The sequence below is a fragment of the Ziziphus jujuba genome, chromosome 1 (genome assembly GCF_031755915.1).
Source record: "Ziziphus jujuba cultivar Dongzao chromosome 1, ASM3175591v1".
In the NCBI taxonomy this organism is placed as follows: domain Eukaryota; kingdom Viridiplantae; phylum Streptophyta; class Magnoliopsida; order Rosales; family Rhamnaceae; genus Ziziphus; species Ziziphus jujuba.
In genome coordinates this window covers 43,227,878-43,248,689 of record NC_083379.1, presented here as the reverse complement: position 1 = coordinate 43,248,689, position 20,812 = coordinate 43,227,878, and the positions used below count along the sequence as shown (strand labels likewise).

Genomic DNA, 20,812 nt, shown 5'->3' with positions numbered 1-20,812 from the left:
AATCTGCTTCAAAATAATGAAGCACAAATGTTGAATATGGCCCACGCATGAGGGACTCTGCATTATTGCTTTCATTTCTCTCATACATATATATATAGATATGTTTTGTATTTTTGTTTTTATTTTATTTGAATTTTGATTTTTTGTTTTATACCCATTAGGATGGCATGTATAGAGGCGGCTCTAACCCCTAATGTTATATGTATATACAGATTGATGATTCGTGTGTTTATTCATGATATTACATGCTTTTACCAATATATAAAGCATTTATTATACATACGTATATATGATGGTTTTGATTGATTAAAATTTAATTATTAGAATAAAAAGAAAAAAGAAAATTGGAAAAATGAATATTAATAATCACCAAGTATCATTAATTGAGATGAGGGACACGCATAATGGTTTGGGCATAATAGAAATAATGAATCGAAAATGACGGCCCTTGATGTGGATTGCGAGGATGTTTTGTAAATTATTGTGTAGTTTCGCGTGACTTTAAAATATTTATTTATTTTTTTTTTTTATTTGACTTTTGAAACTCACAAGTGTAACATATTTTTTAATAGTGTTTCGACGTTTTTCTTGGGGTTTTTTAGGTTTTTGAATTGAAAGAGTTCTGATAAAATTACTGTAATATATAATTTCACCAAAAAACTGCTAAAAAAAAAAGGATAGCTATCGGCTAAATTTTTCTTTTTCCTTTTTTTTTTTTTTTTTTCAGAGAGTTCTGTCATTGATATTACCACAATTTTTTTCTTAGCATCAATCAATATTGACATTGATATGAAAAAGACATTTAAAACTTATTTGCTTACTTCAATTATTTATTAAAATTAGATGTATCAATTAATTTATATAATTTTAAATTGTATTTCATATGATAATTATATCTTTTCTTTTAATTTGTAGTTATTTAAAAATATTTAAGTATTATAAATTAGCTTTAAAAAACAATTGAAATAAACAAATTACTCAGAATTTAAAAAGGAAAAAAAAAGTCATATACATTAACCAATAATATCCAAATGAAATATAAAAATGTGCAACTTCTATTTTATTTTTTTAGAACTATGGTGGAGTATAGACAAATGTGATTCTGAAACCAAATCACATAAATTAAAAAAAAAAGACAAAATTATAGACATAATATATATATCAATTAGTTAATATAATTTTAAATTGTATTTTGTTTGATATTTATATATTTCTCCTTTAATTTATCGCTAATTTAAAATATTTAATTATTATAAATTAACATTATAAACAATAGAAACAAACAACCTACGCATAATTTAAAAATAAAAAAATCAAATACATTAACAAGTAATATCCAAATGAAATATAAAAATGTACAACTTCTATCTTATTTTTCAAAACTATAATGGAGTATAGACAAATGTGATTCTGAAACCAAATCACAAAGACAAAACTATCGCGAGAATATTGCACTTTAAGTAATAGTTATACCAAACTAAATCATTTAGAATGGAAATAAAGAGTCAAAGATTAGCTAGACAAAGGCTAGCTAACAAGTACTGTTGGTTGTATTTGTATATACATATATATCATTTTGTTTTCTAAAGTGTTTTTATATGTATAATTATTACTTCGGGCATGGGGACAGAAACATTACAGACCACATAAATTCAATCGCATTACAATATATTTTTTCTCTCTAAATATGGTTATTATTATTAAAATAACATATTATACTTATGCTGATAAATTAGGCAAACTACTTAGGACGTCGTTTATATATATATATATATATATTATAATTTAAGTTTCATCATAAGCAACGAATCATACAGGTAATTTCATAAAAAAAAAAAAAAAAAACATAATGGTGATTCGCCCCAAAAAAAAAAAAAAAAAAAAAGAATCATACAGTTGGAATATTAGTAGGTGGCAATTAAGCAAATGACTAAAAGGAACTTCAACTGGGCTCAACGCAAAGGTATCATATTGTAATTCGATAAGACCAACATGATCATTGAAATATTAGCCTTTTGAAATAAAAATTGTCGTGAATTAATTTTGAATTTATAAATAATAGGGAATTACTATTTTAATTTCAAATCAATTATGGATCTTATTACCAAAAAAAAAAAAAATTATGGATCTATCTAATTTATTGGAAATTGTTATGTCATCGATAATGGTAAAACTGATTTAAAAAAAAAAAAAAAAAAACAAAAACACAAAGTAAGGAAGCAAATCTTTCAAAGTACTGTACTTTTAATTTGTATACAATTAATATTTATATTTTCTCATTTAGAATAAAGAGTTACTTTCTTTTCTCCAAATCCTTATATTAAATTAAAGTCGATCTGCACCAATTTCTAAATCCCTCTGCACATGGAGTTTGAAACATGGGAAACTAATATATATATATATATATTTTTTTTTTTTAAATAGAAAAGAATTATACATTAAATATAGAATTTCGGAAGGCAAATGAAATACATAAAAGCCAAAAGAATCTAAAATAGTTTTTCAACAAAGTAAAATAAAACAAAAAAGGATGGGATGTGATAATTTAATTATTTGGAGGGACAGACGATGTATGATATCGATTTGAAAGAGCCAAAAAAAAAAGGTGGGGGAAAAAGGAAGAAGAAGAATGAATAGAAATGAAATGAATGTTGCAGCTTTTGGAAACAATAAGAAGTTCCCACGTTCTCCCAAGCCATGCACACCAACCACTGCCCTCAGCCCTGCCTTTGTACCCGTTTCTGAGCTGTAATTTTACCTTCTATCTTACTCCAAAAATAAAAAATTAAAAAATTAAAAATACCCCACCCCCCCATTTAATGACCCCCACTCTGCTTAATTAATTATTACAAACTTACTTTTTTTTTTCTCTGTTTTTTTAATCATCAACACCAATACAAAATTTATATAAATAAAACTTTTTTTTTTTGGAAATCAAACATTTTTATTGCCGTGTATACTTGGTTCCTTGTACCAGAAAAAATTTAAAAAAAAAAAAAACTTTTATGAATTAAAATATTTAATAAATTTTTTTTTTAAAATTTGAATCAGTCTTTAAAAAGTTTTATGTTATTTTAATTTCTATTACTCCATAATTTTTATCAACTACCCTTGAATTGAAGATCCGTTTAATACTCATTTATGAAAAATCAGTTATGCTCTAAGAAGTGATTTATGAGAAACTATCTGATTGGTAATTTCCAAATCAAAATTGCTCTTAAATTTTTATTTATTTTTTTATTTTGCTAGTTACTGTAAGAAATTATTTTAACCCATCTACATTGCTTTTAAAATTTTAAGAATCACTTTCAAATGGATTTTGAACGACTTGAATAGCGAAAATGATTTATCAAATATAAAAAAAATGTTGATGGAAGGAGAATGACCCTCAATTGAAAATGGTGGACAAAATTTTGATGGATAAGAAACTGATTGTGTATGAGGGGGTGTGTATGTACACATTGTGCATGTGTTTTTAGATATGGACTTTTCATCCACAGTGACACTCATGGTGAGTAGGAAAGTTTTTGTTTAACCTACAAAGAAGCCAAATTGAATATTAATTAGGTTTGTTTTTTACCTAAAAAAGATGGTCCCAGTTGATCTGCAAAATTAGCTTTGAATTTTCAACTTCACATACCAATATATTATCTTCATCTTTCTGGGGAAATTCAATTTGTTCCATGCTTCGCCAATTTAAAAACGCAAATCCATTTTCCTTTTTGAATTTATAATAATGAGCCTCTCTTTGTCTTTATTCACTGCTTTGTTCTATTCCTATCGCCCAATAAACAACAAATCTAAGTAAACTCTTGGACGTGCACTGCATTAATCTACACCTTTTTATGATTTTTTTAGTAATTCATTAATCAAGAGTATTAAATCTGGATTCTTTTGGCTTAGTTGCGTGCAAATTACCCCTTGATTTTGATTGAATTGTAGCAACGTGTTTTTGTCATCTACCTCCACCTACATCCCTTTATACATGTATATATATATATATTTGCTATCTTATTTTATTATTTTTTTATATATTAAATAAATGGTTAAAATTAATTAAAAATTCACGGTTTAAGTAATTAAATAAAACTTAAACAAATGGAATTCAGAGACGGAAGAAAAATATTCTCTTTATTTTATTATCTTCATAACATGAACGTGGTTGGTAGAATATGTATAAAAAATAACAATAAACACTATTATTGATTTTTACCGTTCATTAATATAAGAAACTTCAATATCAAATTTACGCAAAGCTATAAAAACGACCAGACTAGCAGAAGATTAAAGCCTAGCGAAGAAAAACCTTACAATTTCTACTATTTACAAAGATTAAAGCCTAATTTAGCAGAAGCATGAGAATGATTTTTTCTTTTTTTATAAAAATAAAATTTTTGCAATAATCGAAAATCATTAAGCATTAATACGAATCAACAAGAATATTTCGAATAACACGGTCAAATTAACACGTTCAAATTAACACAAAGCTACATAAACCAGACTAGCAATAGATTAAAGCCAAACTACAAAAAATATTAAAATTTCAACTATTTACACAGATTAAAAGCCTTATCTAGCATAAGCATGAGGATGATTTAAAAAAAATAATAATAATAAAAATTTTACAATCATCGAAAATCACTATGCATATATATTAATCGAAAAGAATATTTCGACTAGCACGTTCATATTTTGAGACACTCCAACTAGTTTTTGTCTTGTACCATTACTATATATATATATTTTTTTTAATTATCGAAATAAAAGACAAACAAGGATTTCGGCCATCAAAAATTAAAATAAAAAATTACATTTAATATAAATAAATTAATTAATTAAGGTCTCCCCCTCCTTGGAAAACATAATTAAATAATTAGGAGGTTCGAAAGCACTGAGACAGGATGCGGGATACGTGGCGCCAATTGCAGAAGACGTCAGCAAGCCGCAAACGTCGTCGTGTGGTCACCGTCTCGTTAAGAACTCTCATGCATTTGCATGCAATATGCACAGTGAGGGAGGCTTTTCTTTTTGGTTTATTGCTAACTTGCGCCGTGAGTGGACGGAGATAAAAACAACGTTTCAAATCAAATTGCAGCATCGGGAAGTGGTCCGAGGTTGACAGATGACTTGGGGGTGGTGACACCTCGGCGCTGATAGGCAGCGGCCAGTGGGGCCCCCAAGGGGGTGGGGTACTCTACTACTACTGATCGAACCGCTGGTAATAAGGGGACTAATGGGGATTGGAGCTTGGAAAAGGCTTGGAGGGAGTCATCAATGCTAACGTGAGCGAGTGGTGGTGAGCTTCACGCCTTGGCATTTAATGCCAAATTAAAACCATTTCTTCAAAAATTGAATGGGAGGGTGGATCAGAAATTGGGCAGGGATTTTAGGGCTATTCACGGGTTTGGGATTTTCACATTTTTGGTGGGGTTAACTGTGAAGACACATTGCATGTGTCATTAGGATAGTGACTCAGTAATTTTTATTGAGCAGTGTGTGTGTGCGTGTTTTTTTTTTTACAGTGTTTTCAAATTTTTAAGTTTTGTTGTGAGAAATTGACCGCTAGTGTATGGGATTTTCTCTTTTTTTTTTAATTATTTTTTTTTTGTTGGCATCATTGATGCAAAATTTGATGAATGACTCTTGTTGTGGGGTTTTTAGATTTCAGTATGAAATCAATACCACAAAAACAAAATTATTGCTATTTCACTCTATAGTTTTGTAATAATATTGTTTTGACAATTATACTTTGTCAACAATTGAGGTAGAAGAATAAATGCAACCTACTTTTGTTAACATAAAAGTAAATCTCACTTAAAATCTAAATTCAAAAGACACAACATTTATTACATACCCATAATGAAAATGTTTCCTAAAATTGGTATGTCAATCCAATCATGTTTAATTAAATCAACGCAATAAATTGCCCTATATTTAGGACATTAATATCCCATTTCCTATTCTAATTGGATGTTACAAAAACACTCTTTCATTTATTGACTTCATTTAATTACCGGCTTAAGACAATATCTAATGGATCGTCAAAAGACATTTAATTTTGATTGGATATGGAAATAGAAACTCTTTTGCCTTTTTCTTTTCCTCTTTTCCCTTTGCGTACCCCCTTAATCACTTTCTTTTAGTGGCCTTTAATTTGAAGTTTTGAACCAAGATACATATATAAAAAATAAAAATAAAAAAGAAGAAAATTATTCTTTATTCTATTATGTATTTTCAAAGATAAAAAATATTAATTAATAAAAAAAGATTAGAATAAGAAAATGGGACCCACTAGATTCAACCCCACAAAGAAAAATATAGTCCCCATAGGCCATAACATCTGCATAGTTGTCTGTGCCGCAATGTCTTGAGATCGATACTAAAAGACACACCCATAATCCAAACCTAACCTTTTTAGCGCCCACAAAAATAAAAAAATAAACTTTTATATTTCAAACCTGCTCAAAACGACAACGTATAAAGGCAACTTCCACTTGCGTAGCTAAACCAAAACGGAATTCAAGGCTAATTCCGTAATAAAACGGAAAAATAAGTGGCATTTATAAAAAGCCGACCCTTCGTCTGCGATCCATTGCATAAAAAATCTGTATGTTCAAATTTGCAGTATAACTCTTTTTCATTATAGCAAAAAAAAAAAAAAAAAAAAAAAAAAAACTCTTTTTCATTTATAATGTAAAATGTAACATGTAGTTGTACAAAGACTGTACCATTCTTAGTGAAATCTGTGGACGTATTTGTGTATGTATTTTTTGTTCACACACACACACACACACACACTCTTTTCTCTCATTTTGGTTGGTTTTTGGTTTCTCACTTTTACTTTTACAGACACATTCACAGAAATTTTTGTACTACTTATTATCTCTCTCTCTCTCTCTGTGGATTTAGCGGTGGGTGGTTGGATGTGGACTGTGGATTCAATAACTTAGGGAAAGGGCAAAAAAAAAAAAAACCCAAAAACTTGTTTCGCCCTTTTGGCGCTTCTTCTCTCACTTTCAGTCGCATTTTTACGTTCTGTTTTTATCTTTTCGTACCCATTTGGCGTTTTGGTGTTGTTATTGTTGTTGTTGTTGTCGTTGTTTGTTTTGATGTGAAAGAAGAAAGACCCAACAAAGTTAAATAAGTAAATAGGAAAATTAATAATTTCTTTTGGGGTTGGTTTTTTTCCTTATTGGTTTTGTGAGAATAATTTCTTGGGTATATATGGTTTAGTTATGCAAGCTTCTGTTTCTGGAGATTACGTGGTTTTGTTGATGGTTTTTTCACGTGGTGGGTCAAGTAGAGTGGTGGTTGTAAAAATGCTGTCTTAGAATCCAGGTTGGTGTTGGTGTAATTGGGTTTTTGTTGTTATTCTTTCTTTTTTCTTTTTTCTCTTTTTTCCTCTTTGGGTGGTGAAATTGGGAAATGATATTTATCATTTTGCAAATTTGGGTTTGGAAAAGTTTAGATGGTGTCCAAGTCATAATTTATTCTATTTTTGTTTGCATTTTGTTTGGTTGCTGAGAAAAATTTAAAAAAGCAAGGAAAAATAATAGAAGATTTCGGATCACGATGTTAGCTTTTATTTCCTTAGAATCTACGGCAACCATATAAACTATTTATTTTTCCCTTAAATTTTTGTTTGTTTTGATGCTTATCAGTTTTAACATTTTGCAGGGACTGAATTTTTATAAGGGCACTTTGGTTCTTTTTGGGAGGGGTTTCAAAGCTACGGGGATTTAGACTGGATTTTATCAAAAAAGAAAGCTCATGTACTCCAAAAGAAAAGCTACAGCCTCTTACCTCTCTCTGGTCTGGTCATGTTGACGATTTGAAAGTTTGTGTGTACGCTTTGCTCAAAATTTTATTCCAGAGGAAACCCATCTCATTTGGATCCAAATTCAAATTCAGAGTCAGTTTGTCTGTTTCACCTTTTGAAACTATTCCTGTTTGCTCACATTGACCCAGTGATTTGAAGCCTGAAAGCAGTGGCTAGCGTAATAGCACAGATAAGAGAGGTCTACTCTTGCTCTGTGCCGTTTAGCTTTTCTGCATCTCATGCCAAATACTGTGTTCTGAATCTTTCATACATTCTAGCGTCAGAAGCTGTAAAATCAGTAACATTTTAAAATTTTTTTTTTTTAATTAAAGCAGAGAATCTGTATCTTGCTTTCAGAGCCAAAAGGGAAGAAGGTAGATCTTTGTTGGGTTACTAATTTTGGAATATTCGTGCATATGATTTCACCGGTTATAAGCGAGTGACTTTGTAAGAGAAAGATAAATCTTTATGAAGAGGTTTCTGGGGTTGGTCTTTGAGAATCGTATTATGAATTGGTTAAAAGGGTCTTGTCATTTATGAGAGCCTCTGGGCATTTGACAGAGTGAACGGTGAGCGTGTCGGTTGTACGTTGTCTGGGAATCCAAACACGGTGGGGGCAAGCTAATAATAATTGCAATATTTCTTTGTTTTTGCCCTGCTTATTGGTTTTTGGGGCATTATGGGCTTAAGGCCATTTGAAAATTGAATCCGTTAAAGCAAAGGAGGTTTTTGGGAAGGATTCGTGGTTTCTGATGAGTCGAGAACAGAAGCGGGTGAAGCAAGAGAAAGGGTCCGATGTTGCCGAGAAGGTTGTGGTTGCCGTTAAGGCATCCAAGGAAATTCCTAAGACTGCTTTGGTCTGGGCTTTGACTCATGTTGTTCAGCCAGGGGACTGCATCACACTGCTTGTTGTTGTCCCTGCACAAAGTTCAGGTATCTTTCCGTTCCTTTTTTTTTTTTCTTTGGCATCATTTACAAATTACAATTAGTACAGTGGAGCATTTTGAATGGCAGCTATCTTTTATTCAAGTTTTTCTGTGTATATTGCGTGTTTGGAGCTAAATGCATGTTAGCTTGGTTTTGCTTTAGTTTATGAAAGGCTATTCAACGTTAGGGCCTCATCTACTGTAATTTTACTTGGTAAAGACAGAGTGCATTTGTTCATCAAGTCTTTGGAAGGTTTTTGGTTCGCGCATATCAATTTCTCACTTTTTTAACCAATTTAAGGACTTCGTGTATCTGTTGTCTAGATGAGCCTTAATCTTTAAGCTCCAGTATTGACAAGATTCTGCCCAGTCCTGGGTTCTTTTAACTTGATAAATTTATCTCTGATAATTGATTTAATCCCTCAATTCTTCAGGTAGAAGATTATGGGGCTTTCCATTATTCGCAGGGGACTGTGCCAGTGGTCATCGAAAGTCTAATTCAGGAACAACCTCAGAGCTGAAATGTGATATTACAGATTCCTGCTCTCAGATGATTCTTCAACTTCATGATGTTTATGATCCAAACAAGGTGTGTTGATGTATTCTTATTGTGATCTTTCAACTCCATCCATGTTGATCCCATGTATCTCATTCTGACCTTCTCTACAGATTAATGTCAAGATCAAGATCATTTCTGGATCCCCTTGTGGGGCTGTGGCAGCAGAGGCGAAGAGAGCTCAAGCCAGTTGGGTTATATTAGACAAGTAATTGTTCAATCTTGTGACCCTTTTATTTGTCCAGAAACAGGCATGCATGCCATATAAATGAGATTGTGAATTGACTTAACCTTACTAAGTTCTTTGTTTATACTTAAGCTCGCCATACGTACATATGAGTTTCCTCTTACCAGTTGTGTAACTTTTCACAGACAGCTCAAACATGAGGAAAAACGCTGCATGGAAGAGCTGCAGTGCAACATTGTGGTCATGAAGCGTTCCCAGCCAAAAGTTCTTCGCTTGAATTTGAATGGATCACCAAAGAAGGAACCTGAGTTAGCTTGTCAGTTGCCTCCTGAACATGAGAAAGGGTCTGAAAAACATCCTAATAAGAAGGATGACTCTTTAAATTCCATTCGAGGGCCTGTCGTTACACCAACTAGTAGCCCTGAGCTAGGGACGCCTTTTACAGCCACTGAAGCTGGAGCTTCATCGGTGTCTAGTTCTGATCCAGGAACTTCACCGTTTCTCATTTCAGAAATAAATGGAGATCTGAAGAAGGAAGGATCAATAGCAGCTAAAGAAAATCAGGATATTGATGATGCTAGTTCAGACTCTGACTGTGAAAATTTGTCCATGTCCTCAGCAAGTTTGAGGTTCCAACCATGGGTAGCAGACTTTCTGAATTCTCATCGACACGCCTCACAGCACATAGAAGAAAGCTCACACAAATCTAATTATAAGCCTCAACCATCATCAACAAATTCTCTAGAAAAATTCACGAAACATGACAGGGAAGCTGGAGTTGGAATGCCAAACTACAGGAGTGATATAGATTTTAGTGGAAATGTGAGAGAAGCAATTTCTCTTTCCAGAAATGCGCCTCCTGGTCCCCCTCCATTATGCTCAATATGTCAACACAAAGCTCCCGTATTTGGAAAGCCTCCAAAGTGGTTCAGCTATGCAGAACTGGAGCTTGCTACTGGTGGATTTTCACAAGCCAATTTCTTGGCAGAAGGAGGGTTTGGATCTGTTCACAGAGGGGTGCTACCAGATGGCCAAGCCGTTGCAGTCAAGCAACACAAATTAGCTAGTTCTCAAGGGGATCTTGAATTTTGCTCTGAAGTGGAAGTACTGAGCTGTGCTCAGCACCGCAATGTGGTTATGTTGATTGGATTCTGTATTGAGGATAGAAGAAGATTATTGGTTTATGAATATATATGCAATGGGTCGCTGGATTCCCATCTATACGGTAAATCTTCTTTCCCATTGTTGGAAAACTATGCTATTCTGATTTAGATGTACCAAATGCATGGAAATATGTTATTCGTCCATGTTGGTCGTCAGCTCTAAACTTTCTCTGTGATGTTCACAATGTACACCTTCTTTTCTTTATTTAGTTTCTAAGTATAAACTCTGAACTTACTACTTGATGGATTACTTCTACTAGTGAAATTTGTGTCTGATATTTCAGTCAGTGATTTTTTGTATTAGTTACAGTATAACCAATTATATTTTAGCAAACCACAAATCTATCTTGTAACTATGTTCAAAACTTTTACTTCACCACCCTTTGTTATTTGTTAATGAATACTGTCATCACATTCACCTGCTTATCCTCATTGATATATAATTCAACATGGTTTATTTTGCCTAGAATCAATGTTGGTTGTGGTTTTACTAATAACTTGGTTGCTTCTCAGGGCAGCGTCGACAACCATTAGAATGGTCTGCACGGCAAAAAATTGCAGTTGGAGCGGCTCGAGGGCTGCGGTATCTACATGAAGAATGTAGAGTGGGTTGCATTGTCCACCGTGACATGCGTCCAAACAATATCCTAATTACACATGATTTTGAACCATTGGTATGGAATCCACTCGATCTTCTTTTAAGTTGCAAAGCTCAAAAATAGAAGTCAATGATCTAAGGCTCTATTGCTGTTTTCTTCATGGTCAATCAGGATCTTCAATTTTGCCCTTTTATTTGTTCATGAGTTAATGAATATCATGTGAAAGTTCAAATTGCTCATGCTGTTAATATCATAAATATTCGATTTCAGATTCAACCCTTGAAGTGTATAGCTTATAATGTTGCTGTTTCTGTTTAAAGATGCATTAAATGTGCATATTTATTTGCTTGTCTGTCAGGAGAAAAATAGAGTTGTAACATTGATCTTTTTCTTGTAAAGGTTGGGGATTTTGGCCTTGCAAGGTGGCAGCCAGATGGAGACACCGGTGTGGAAACCAGAGTAATTGGAACATTTGGGTAAATCTTGAATTATCCGATAAGCCTTCATATTTGATAATCCTGTACTCTACTTTTTTGTTCTACTTCAACTTTGGATTTTCTGCTAAGTCATCATGCTATGGTGTAGATATTTGGCTCCAGAATATGCTCAAAGTGGTCAAATCACGGAAAAAGCTGATGTATATTCCTTTGGGGTGGTTCTGGTGGAGCTAGTTACAGGGAGAAAAGCTGTGGATCTCAACCGGCCTAAGGGCCAGCAGTGTCTCACTGAATGGGTATGCTTGAGTTTTAGTTTAGTAAATTATTTGACTTTCAAAAACTTAGTGTCATATGCATTAAATCTTATATTTTGTGGAGAAATGTGAAATGTCTGCCAAAATACAAAGCAATATTAACATGTCTTTCAAGTATTTATCTCTTTTCTCCAGGATGTAGCCCTGTAATTAAATAATTGCTGGCTGATCTTAATCTAATACAGGCACGGCCATTATTAGAAGAATATGCAATTGATGAACTTGTTGACCCAAGGCTGGGGAATCAGTATTCAGAACAGGAGGTTTATTGCATGTTGCATGCAGCATCGTTATGCATACGCCGGGATCCTCAATCGAGGCCTCGAATGTCGCAGGTGAGGATTACTTTTGTACCGAAGACAACAATTTGCTTCTTGATTGACCTGATGTATTTTAATATTTTACAGTACTATAAATTTTCACAATTGCAGCCCCTAAGTTTCTGTATGGTCTGATTAAAATGGTAGTAAAATGAAAATCATAATATTGTAGGACTTTTCACCATGCAGACATCAGAAAGCCAATACGAATTTCCTTAAATGCATATAATTGCTTTATGTCAAAGCATGCAAAACTATGACTTGGATAACTAACATGATTTGCACTTCAGCGAGTTTGAGTGGGAGACTTGGTAAATTATTGGGGAAAATGTGACATTACAGATATCATGAGAATTTCTGAAAGCTTTTATCGCATTTAGTAATGAAATATGGGTGGATGGATTGTGTAATTTTTAAAGATTTTCAAGGAAGGATTTATGAGCTTGAATTGGGTTTAATGTGATGTGGATTCTCAACGCTACCCGACAATTACAATTTCTGTGGTCTGCTTTATCTTGCAAAAGTACTTTTTTCTTTCTTTCTAGACCAGTTGCACTAAATGGTTTGGCCGGTTGTGTATGTGTTTCGTGTTCTTAAAGGTGCTAAGGATACTGGAGGGTGACTTGGTCATGGACACAAATTGTGTGTCAACGCCAGGGTATGATGTGGGAAACCGGAGTGGTCGACTTTGGGCAGAGCAACAGCAACATCAACAATGTCATGTTCCCTTGGCAGATGAAGCATTGGGAGACTTCAGTGGGAAGCTGAACCTGGAGAATTTAAGGTCAACATATTGGGAGAGGGACAAGGCAAGGAGGACTTCATGTGAAGATGATTTGTAGAGTGCTCACCCTTGTTGAGCTATATTTTGGTATGCTTAATGTGTATGTGACACTTCTATAATTTTCATTTTATTTTTGAATTTCCTTTTGTATTTCGCATAGTGCCACTAGATTTTGGTTGTTTTGTATAGTACGAGAGAGGGGACTAGAAGTAGAGAATACGAAGGTTTTGTAATTCTTTGGGAAATGAAGGAAAAGTTTTGAAAAAACTGGGAGGATATGGCTTTCCCTGGAATAGAAGCTCTTGAAAAATATATTGCGCTCTCATGTTCCACCCCATTAAAGCACTGTTTAGTACGTCTTTATAATTTGAATATTATTTTTATGAAAAATAATATATTTATTCTGTACAATTTTGTTTATACAACATTGTGAAACGAGATCAACAATCTATCAATATTCAATATGTACTAACAAAACATTAAAAAAAAAAAAAATTGTGTTCAATTTTTAAATTGCCTTGAAGGAATGAAATTGAAAATTAAAAATTAAAATGATAAGCTTGTCATAGGTTATATAACGAATGGACATATCTAAGCGCACTACGATGCTCGACTTGAGTAATTTGTTGGATACACGACTTAGAAATTGGAATAAGAAGGCCTTTAGAATTTAAAAAAAAAAAAAAAAAAAAAAAAAAAAAGAAAAAAAAGAAAAAGAAAAAAGAAAATTAGCCTATACCAGAGCTGAATAACAGAAATGGATAAGAAAATATCCAAAACACCAAATATACGTTCTCTGGACTACAGCACATTGTGATGCACCACTTGGGAGATGCAATTAAAGTGTAAACAAAAACAGTGTCTGGAAAACCGTGTGCACAGCTCCCTTTCTTCTAATGCTTCCTCATTTTAGATCTTGCATATCTAGACAACAAATTTAAGGGGCAAAATTAGTAATTAAATGCATAAGATTTGGTACTCAAGGTATATATGTTCTAGCTTAGAGAGCAAGGAAATACTCTATATGCATGCCACCCCTGTCTGATGATGGTAACAGGGCGCCCCGAAGTTTATCCATGGCGTTGTTGGCTTGTTCAATTTCCTGCCAGGAAGAGAATTGAATTCATATAATAATATAAGTCTGACGAGAGACATCATTGCTTATATTGCCTTTTGCTTTTTAAATCAAAAATGAAGAAGAGTGTTCCAGAAACATCATGACTGATCTCGTATATAAAAAGTACTCAGCGAAGCCTTATGACATTCTTCCCCATGGACTCGGGAAAGCAACTGGGCCATCAATTTTCCCAAGTCAAACATATTAGGAAGGAGAACAACCATAGTCAAGATTGGGCACCGCTTATACTGAAAACTTGCAACATGACTAACATATAATATGTCTATTTTCTTGCATTACCTCAAAATCAGCAAAGGCAACTGGCATTCCACCTCTAGCACGCAATTTGAGCATATTGAATCCAGGATACCTGGCACCAAATAGAATCCTAGCCATCACGTTTCCCAATCAAATATTCACCGAGGATAAAAACAGTACACATACATAATGAGTTTATGGGAGTCTCCAAGATGGGAATACTTAATAATTGATCTCATTATTGGTCCAATTTCTTCTTCCCCAGCATGGCTAAAAGGGAAAAACAATTATAGAATGTGAAACAAAGGATCACTACATCACTCACTCAGACAACATTTGCTTTAGTTCATCTTCAGTGCAGTTTGGACCAAGATTTGCAATGAATAGAGTGGAACAGGGTCCTCCATCAACAGCCTTTTCTGTTTGTTCCTAAACAGCCAATCTCAAAGGATCAGAACTGAACACATCTAATCCCTCTCACTCTCAATATTTTGAAGATTTTGACCAAATACTAGTATAATGAAGATAACCAAAATGTAAAATTGCAGCAAAGAGATACTAGCTCTTCTCCTTTTCTTTTTTTTCTCTCTTTTCCCTTTTTTAATGAGAAGAAAAACAGTTAGCTGGATAATGTTCCTCACTCACTAATAAAACTTAAATAAGACAAATCTATTCGGATGGCAAAAGCACAACTTAAATATGGAAATCCAAGGATGTGTATATTATATATAGAGCATAATCATATATGGAGTTGGTATTTTGGTGAAGTGATAGTTCTTACACAAAAAAATTACAAATGATGATAGATATGGCATGATGAAAATTGAAAAGTTGGATAAAAAAAGGAGAATGGGGAAGTCTAATTTTCTAAGCAGCAAGGAAGTTTCTACACTTCTCAACAATATGACATATAATTCTTAAAAAAGTACTATCACGGATTTACTTACGTGTACAGCAGCTACAGCATTATCAGAATCCACCGCTGTCTCACCACTGCACATTACCAGTCAAACATAAGACGTATGTTCCACCACAAGATTTCAAGAACTGAAAAAAAAAAAAAAAAAAAAAGGATTGCACTCTACAGACTAGAAGTAGGGAAGTTTAAGTTTGTAGTACTAGATATTCTACTAATAGTATAGTGCCTCCTGAGTGCTTTCAACCTTTTTGAGACTGCTAAATCACCCTTGTTGCCAGAATCATGATTCTTGGTTTCAGATGTTTCGTCAGATTCACTGTCTCCTGAATGTGCAAAGAAGTGCCATCATGTGCAAGTGAGCCACATAGTTAAGTTTAGGTGGCAGTGTCTCCCGCTAGGGAAACGCAGATTATCTAAGCAATCTTTAATAACAGCAGAACAGGGGATAATAAGAGATGACAAGCATCCGATGCACTGCAGTTAAATTAAGCTTCTAATTGGAGCTGGAAGATTACATTATTAACATCTGGGAGAAGGGAGAAAAATGGGGGGAAAAGGGAACTAGAAGAAAGAAAACTGTGGTGAGAGGATAATAAACATTAGTCTCTATGTTCATTTAGTTGCACAATTTAAATAAGAAATTACCATCATCACTAGATGTTTCTTGAGTATTATCTTCTGCTTTAGTTCTTTTATCTATAACAACATAGGCTCCACTACCTGCGCAATGAAAATTCAATCAGGTGCCATCTCAAAATCAAACCAATCATCAATTGGATTACAATTTCTAAGTTTGACAAGGAATTGAATATACCTGGTTTACGCTTCCTTCTTGAGTTTGATCTGGCCAGTTCGATATGCAGAACTGATCCAGTTTGTGGATCAAATTTTACACCCTGATCATGGTAATCAATGAAACATCATCAATTATCAAAGTCTTTGATCCTAGTTGGAGACTCCCAACAATAAGTTAAGCAACAAGAAGTTCTATTTATATTCACAGTAGAAAAGAGGAAGCACTATAACTCAATGACTATACTGGAAATTCAAATTCAATAAACTGAATTAGAGAACACCCTGATTTCTTTGGCATATGGTGCAACGTATACTTTGCTCAAATTTCTGACTACAAATACACAGTATTACCCAAAAAACACAAAAACTCGCTTCACTTAAAAACACCTCATTTATAGATGGATATCGTCTAGTAAAACCAACAAGGCAAAGGAACACAATCACATACAAATTATTAGGGTTGATTCCTACTAAAGGAAACAAAATTGCAAATTGTTTAGTGATTGGGGCGTATTTCTTACATTTAGGGCATGAAGTGCTGCAATTGCCGATTGATGATTGAAAAACGTAGCAAATGCAACGACCTGCGACAAATAAAAATGAAGTTATCGTTTTTCCTTCCACTGTATTTCCTTTCTATTTACTCGGCTACCAAACGGAGGTATGCTATTGCTGTCTGTTGTATTTTAATTTGAGCTAATACGTTTTTTCTCCGGAACCAAACAAAAAAGCTTTCCGGGGGAATTTAGGATGGGGATTAAAATAATAATAATAATAAATAAATAAATAAGAACGAAGAGGAACCTGGTTGCCACGGCCGGTGTATTTGAGCTGGCAAGAGTCGAAGCCGGGGCGCCGGCGAAAGAGGTTGTGAATCTCACGCGCCTTGACGTCGTCTGGGAGGCCGGAAACGAAGAGCGTGTTAATGGCGGTGTTGTCGGAGAAATCTTGATGAATTGGTGGCGGCTGTTGCAGATGAAGGTAGTAGGGATCGTACGGTGGCTGAGACATTTGGCCAACGGCTGAGATTGAGCGAGAAATGGGACACGACGTGGTGGTGGTGGTTGTGGTGGAGCTGGTAATGTCGAACACTTAAAAGACTCTCCTCTATACCAGGCGCAATTTGCCGTTTATCTGCATATCGAAGAAACCCATAAAAACGGCGCCGCTTTTATAAGCATCGAAATCGAATATCTGAAAACTGAAACAAGTTTTCACTATAATCATCAATGATGAATTCACTTTGAAGCCGCATCACTGCCTCTTTTAACTTTCTTTTTTGCCAGCGTAAATATGTCTTTAAAACCCGTACTTTAAATAACTAAGCAAACTATTTAATACGATACAATCATGATGTTACATAACCATTATAAAATACATCGATCATCGCGTTACACAAATATATAATTGGAATCTCATTTCATGTAATGGGATAATCTAATCCACAAACTACAACAATCATTATTTTTTTACCAAAAAAAAACAAAAAACAATCATTATTATTCATAACCCCATTATTAACAACTTTCTTTTTTTGGAATCTTAATTAATATGTAGACAAATAATAAAAGTAAAAACTTTATGAAAAATAACATTCATTATTATTAAAATTATATATAATTTTATAATTTTTGTAATATAATAATTATGAATAATTTATCATTTCCAGTTCTTTTTATAAATCCTAAACTGTCATCATATAAAAACTGTTAAATATATATTAAAGGGTTATATTATATTTCTTTATTGCTTAATGTATAATCATGTATTTTATTTTCAGCTTAAATGATAAAAGAGAAGGATGTTTGCAAACTACTTCTTGAGGCAGCGGATTTAGTCTTCATTGCACTATTGCCTCTTTTTTGTTAATTCAACACTTTTTTGGCCAAAAATATATATATATATATATATATGTGATAAAAGAGTATAGTCGACGTACATCTCAACTCAACTTAGTTGGAAAAGTTATGTCAGAAAAAGTTATTCCAAAAACCATTGTTTAGGCTATTATCCGACAAGTATGGTTTACAAATGAGCCAGTGAAAGTAGATCAGTTGTATACCAATATTTTCCTGTTTTGCTTTAAGTCAGCAACCGATAGGAATAGGATATGGAGGAAGCGGCCATAGTCTATCGATGGCGTTCATCTGGTGCTTCGGGAATGGAAGCCAGAACTCGCTTTTGAACAAATCAATTTCAATAGGCTATTCCATGAAGTTGTGCAGAGTGAGAACATGTCCAGAATTAATGTAATAGGTCTGAAGTACATGCGTATTCAAGTGGAGGTGGATATTTCCAAACGTCTGTTAATAGGCTTCTTTCACAAACTTGACAGTGGAGGATCGTGGATTCAGTTTACATATGAACGCCTAGCAAATTTTTGTTACATATGGGGGAAAATTGGCCACGGTAAGCATTCATGTCCTAATCCTCAACTGGAGGCTCCACGCAATGAAGGCGATTTCTTTGGGCCCTGGCTTCGAGCAGAGGCTGGCACCTATACTGTTGTCACGGAAGGTTCCTTTCTAAGAATAGTTGAATTACCTCGAGGGCATTGAAAATCAAAACCTGGAGCAATCCGGCAGGGAAGACATGGGGGAGTTTGAGTTAACTCAGCAGAACTCGGAGAGGAGTGGGGATCACGGGGAGCTTAGGGATGTCAATTTGCCCCGCCCATCCCCGAAACCGCGGTGCACCGCCCCTAACGGGGCGGTTTTTCCCCGAAAATTCGGGGATGCGGGGCGGGCTCGGGGCAAATACTTAAAAATCGAGTCGGGGACGGGCCGGGGACAGGGAATAATAACCCCGTCCCGAACCCGCCCCGATATATATATATATATATATATATTTATTTATTATTTTTTTTTATAAAATTTTATTTATGTAAAATTATTTTCTTCTTTTTTTTTAATTTATTTTTCTAAATATGTATTTTATTATAATTGTAAATTTGTTCCTTGATGTATTTTATTATATTTTTATTGCATTGTTGTCATTTTTTTTATATTTTAATCATAAAATAATTTTTTTATATAAATTTTTTAAAAAAATATCAATTAAAAAACAAAACGGGGAAAACCGTTCCGCCCCGCAAAATCCCCGATCCCGCCCCGCACCTAAAGAAACGGGGAAAATCGCGGGGATGGGATGTAAAATTCCCCGCGGGGACGGGGACGGGATTTTAAAAACCGACCCCGCCCCGCCCAGTTGACATCCCTAGGGGAGCTACAAATCTCGAGGAACGGAGGCAGTACACAACCAACCAGTGATGGGCATGTCGCTGCTAATATTGCCTTCTCAAGTGAGCCTACCGCTGGAAACATCCCATCACAAAAGGCTACACAGTCAGGAACTAAAAATTTGAATTTCAATTTTGGTTTTACAGAGGACGCATTCCCGGGCATTCCACCAGTTACATGTCCAAAGCAGAAAGATCAGCACGAGGTGGGCGACCACAGTACAAAGCCCATTCCCCCTTCTTCCTTACCCAACAACGATAGTGGGCCTTTTTCCCTAGGCCCATTGGAAAAGTGCAAAGGCTTAACTGGTAAAAGGAAAAGAGCAACTAGGACTTCTTTGTATACAACCCAATTACCAAAACTAAGGCCTAGTATTTCAAAGGCAACATTGGACACCCAGAAGATTGCAAGCTCCTCATCTGGTTCAACTCCACCAAGTAAGGGTGTGGCTTATGAAGCAATAGGTTCTCTGCGTCCAATATGTTCCAGTATTCCGGTAGAGTCAGAATCTAACCCAAACTCTCCAAAAATCAGATTAAAGAACCTAGCACGAGGAATGAAAATCCAAGGCGTTATTTCGAAGGATTCAGACAATGCAGGTAGCATCTCTTCTTTAGATACCTTTACGGCCGCGGAGGCAGGCCTTATCATACCCCCTCCTTTGCCATGAACATAATATCTTAGAACTATCAAGGATTGGGAAGATCCTCGACAGTGAGAGGCCTAAAGAGCCTCATACGAAATAACTCCCCAGTGGGGCTGTTCCTCATAGATACAAAAAGCAGATGAGGGAAGGATATCTAAAATTGCAAAGCATCTACCTTTTGACAACTTAGAGGTGGTCGAGGCTAAGAACACGGTAGGAGGTTTAGCTCTTTTATGGAAGTCAGATCTAGGGTAGAAAGTAATCTATAAGTCCAAATGGATTATTGGGGTGGTTACTACCTTACCACATGGGAAGACTTACAATGGGTGGTTCTGTTATTGTCCTACAGAGAGAAGCCTGAGGAAAGCGTTCTGGTTGGAATTAGTGGAGGTGGTGAATTCCGATAGTGAAATTTGGATGTGTATGGGCGACTTCAATGACATCTTAAGCCAAGATGAGAAATTTGGTGGACGGAAGGTCACAGACAAATCTCATTTCTTTTAACGAAATTTCCTTGATGAGGTGGGAGTTGTGGATATTGGATTCTCCGGTACTCCTTACACCTGGTGCAACCGTCGGGGGGGTCAGGCCAACATTAGAGAACGCCTTAATCGGGTGATTATGAGTCCGGAATGGTAGATCATTTTCAACCAGGCTGGGATTCTCCATCTACAACCTGCAAGATCTGATCACATTCCTATCCGGTTATCCTTGAAGCAGGACCACCCTTACA

At 34.7% G+C, this 20,812-nt stretch overlaps 2 protein-coding genes across 5 annotated transcripts; one reads left to right on the top strand and one right to left on the bottom strand.

The window, feature by feature from the left end:
• Nucleotides 1–6,992: 6,992 nt before the first annotated feature.
• Nucleotides 6,993–13,833, top strand: LOC107404004 (inactive protein kinase SELMODRAFT_444075). Of its 4 annotated transcripts, none has more exons than XM_048466755.2 (10): nucleotides 6,993–7,338; nucleotides 7,678–8,752; nucleotides 9,180–9,334; nucleotides 9,415–9,509; nucleotides 9,674–10,713; nucleotides 11,165–11,325; nucleotides 11,650–11,726; nucleotides 11,836–11,983; nucleotides 12,187–12,336; nucleotides 12,921–13,833. In XM_048466755.2, the coding sequence occupies exons 2-10, from the start codon at nucleotides 8,572–8,574 to the stop codon at nucleotides 13,161–13,163; spliced, it is 2,250 nt and encodes a 749-aa protein (XP_048322712.1). In that variant the 5' UTR covers nucleotides 6,993–7,338; nucleotides 7,678–8,571; the 3' UTR covers nucleotides 13,164–13,833. The 4 variants fall into 4 exon arrangements, with proteins under 4 accessions (XP_048322712.1, XP_015866425.1, XP_048323258.1 ...); XM_016010939.4 differs by lacking the exon at nucleotides 6,993–7,338 and adding an exon at nucleotides 7,398–7,574; XM_048467301.2 differs by lacking the exon at nucleotides 6,993–7,338 and having other exon boundaries at nucleotides 7,398–8,018; nucleotides 8,177–8,752.
• On the bottom strand, nucleotides 13,818–17,541 carry LOC107403793 (protein WHI4). The gene is made up of 10 exons (XM_016010709.4): nucleotides 16,999–17,541; nucleotides 16,716–16,778; nucleotides 16,214–16,295; nucleotides 16,045–16,119; nucleotides 15,644–15,722; nucleotides 15,428–15,473; nucleotides 14,806–14,909; nucleotides 14,523–14,592; nucleotides 14,125–14,207; nucleotides 13,818–14,029 (listed from the first exon to the last, which is right to left on the bottom strand). Exons 1-10 carry the CDS (start codon nucleotides 17,203–17,205, stop codon nucleotides 13,999–14,001), a joined length of 840 nt encoding a protein of 279 aa, XP_015866195.1. The 5' UTR covers nucleotides 17,206–17,541; the 3' UTR covers nucleotides 13,818–13,998.
• Between the last annotated feature and the right edge of the window lie 3,271 nt (nucleotides 17,542–20,812).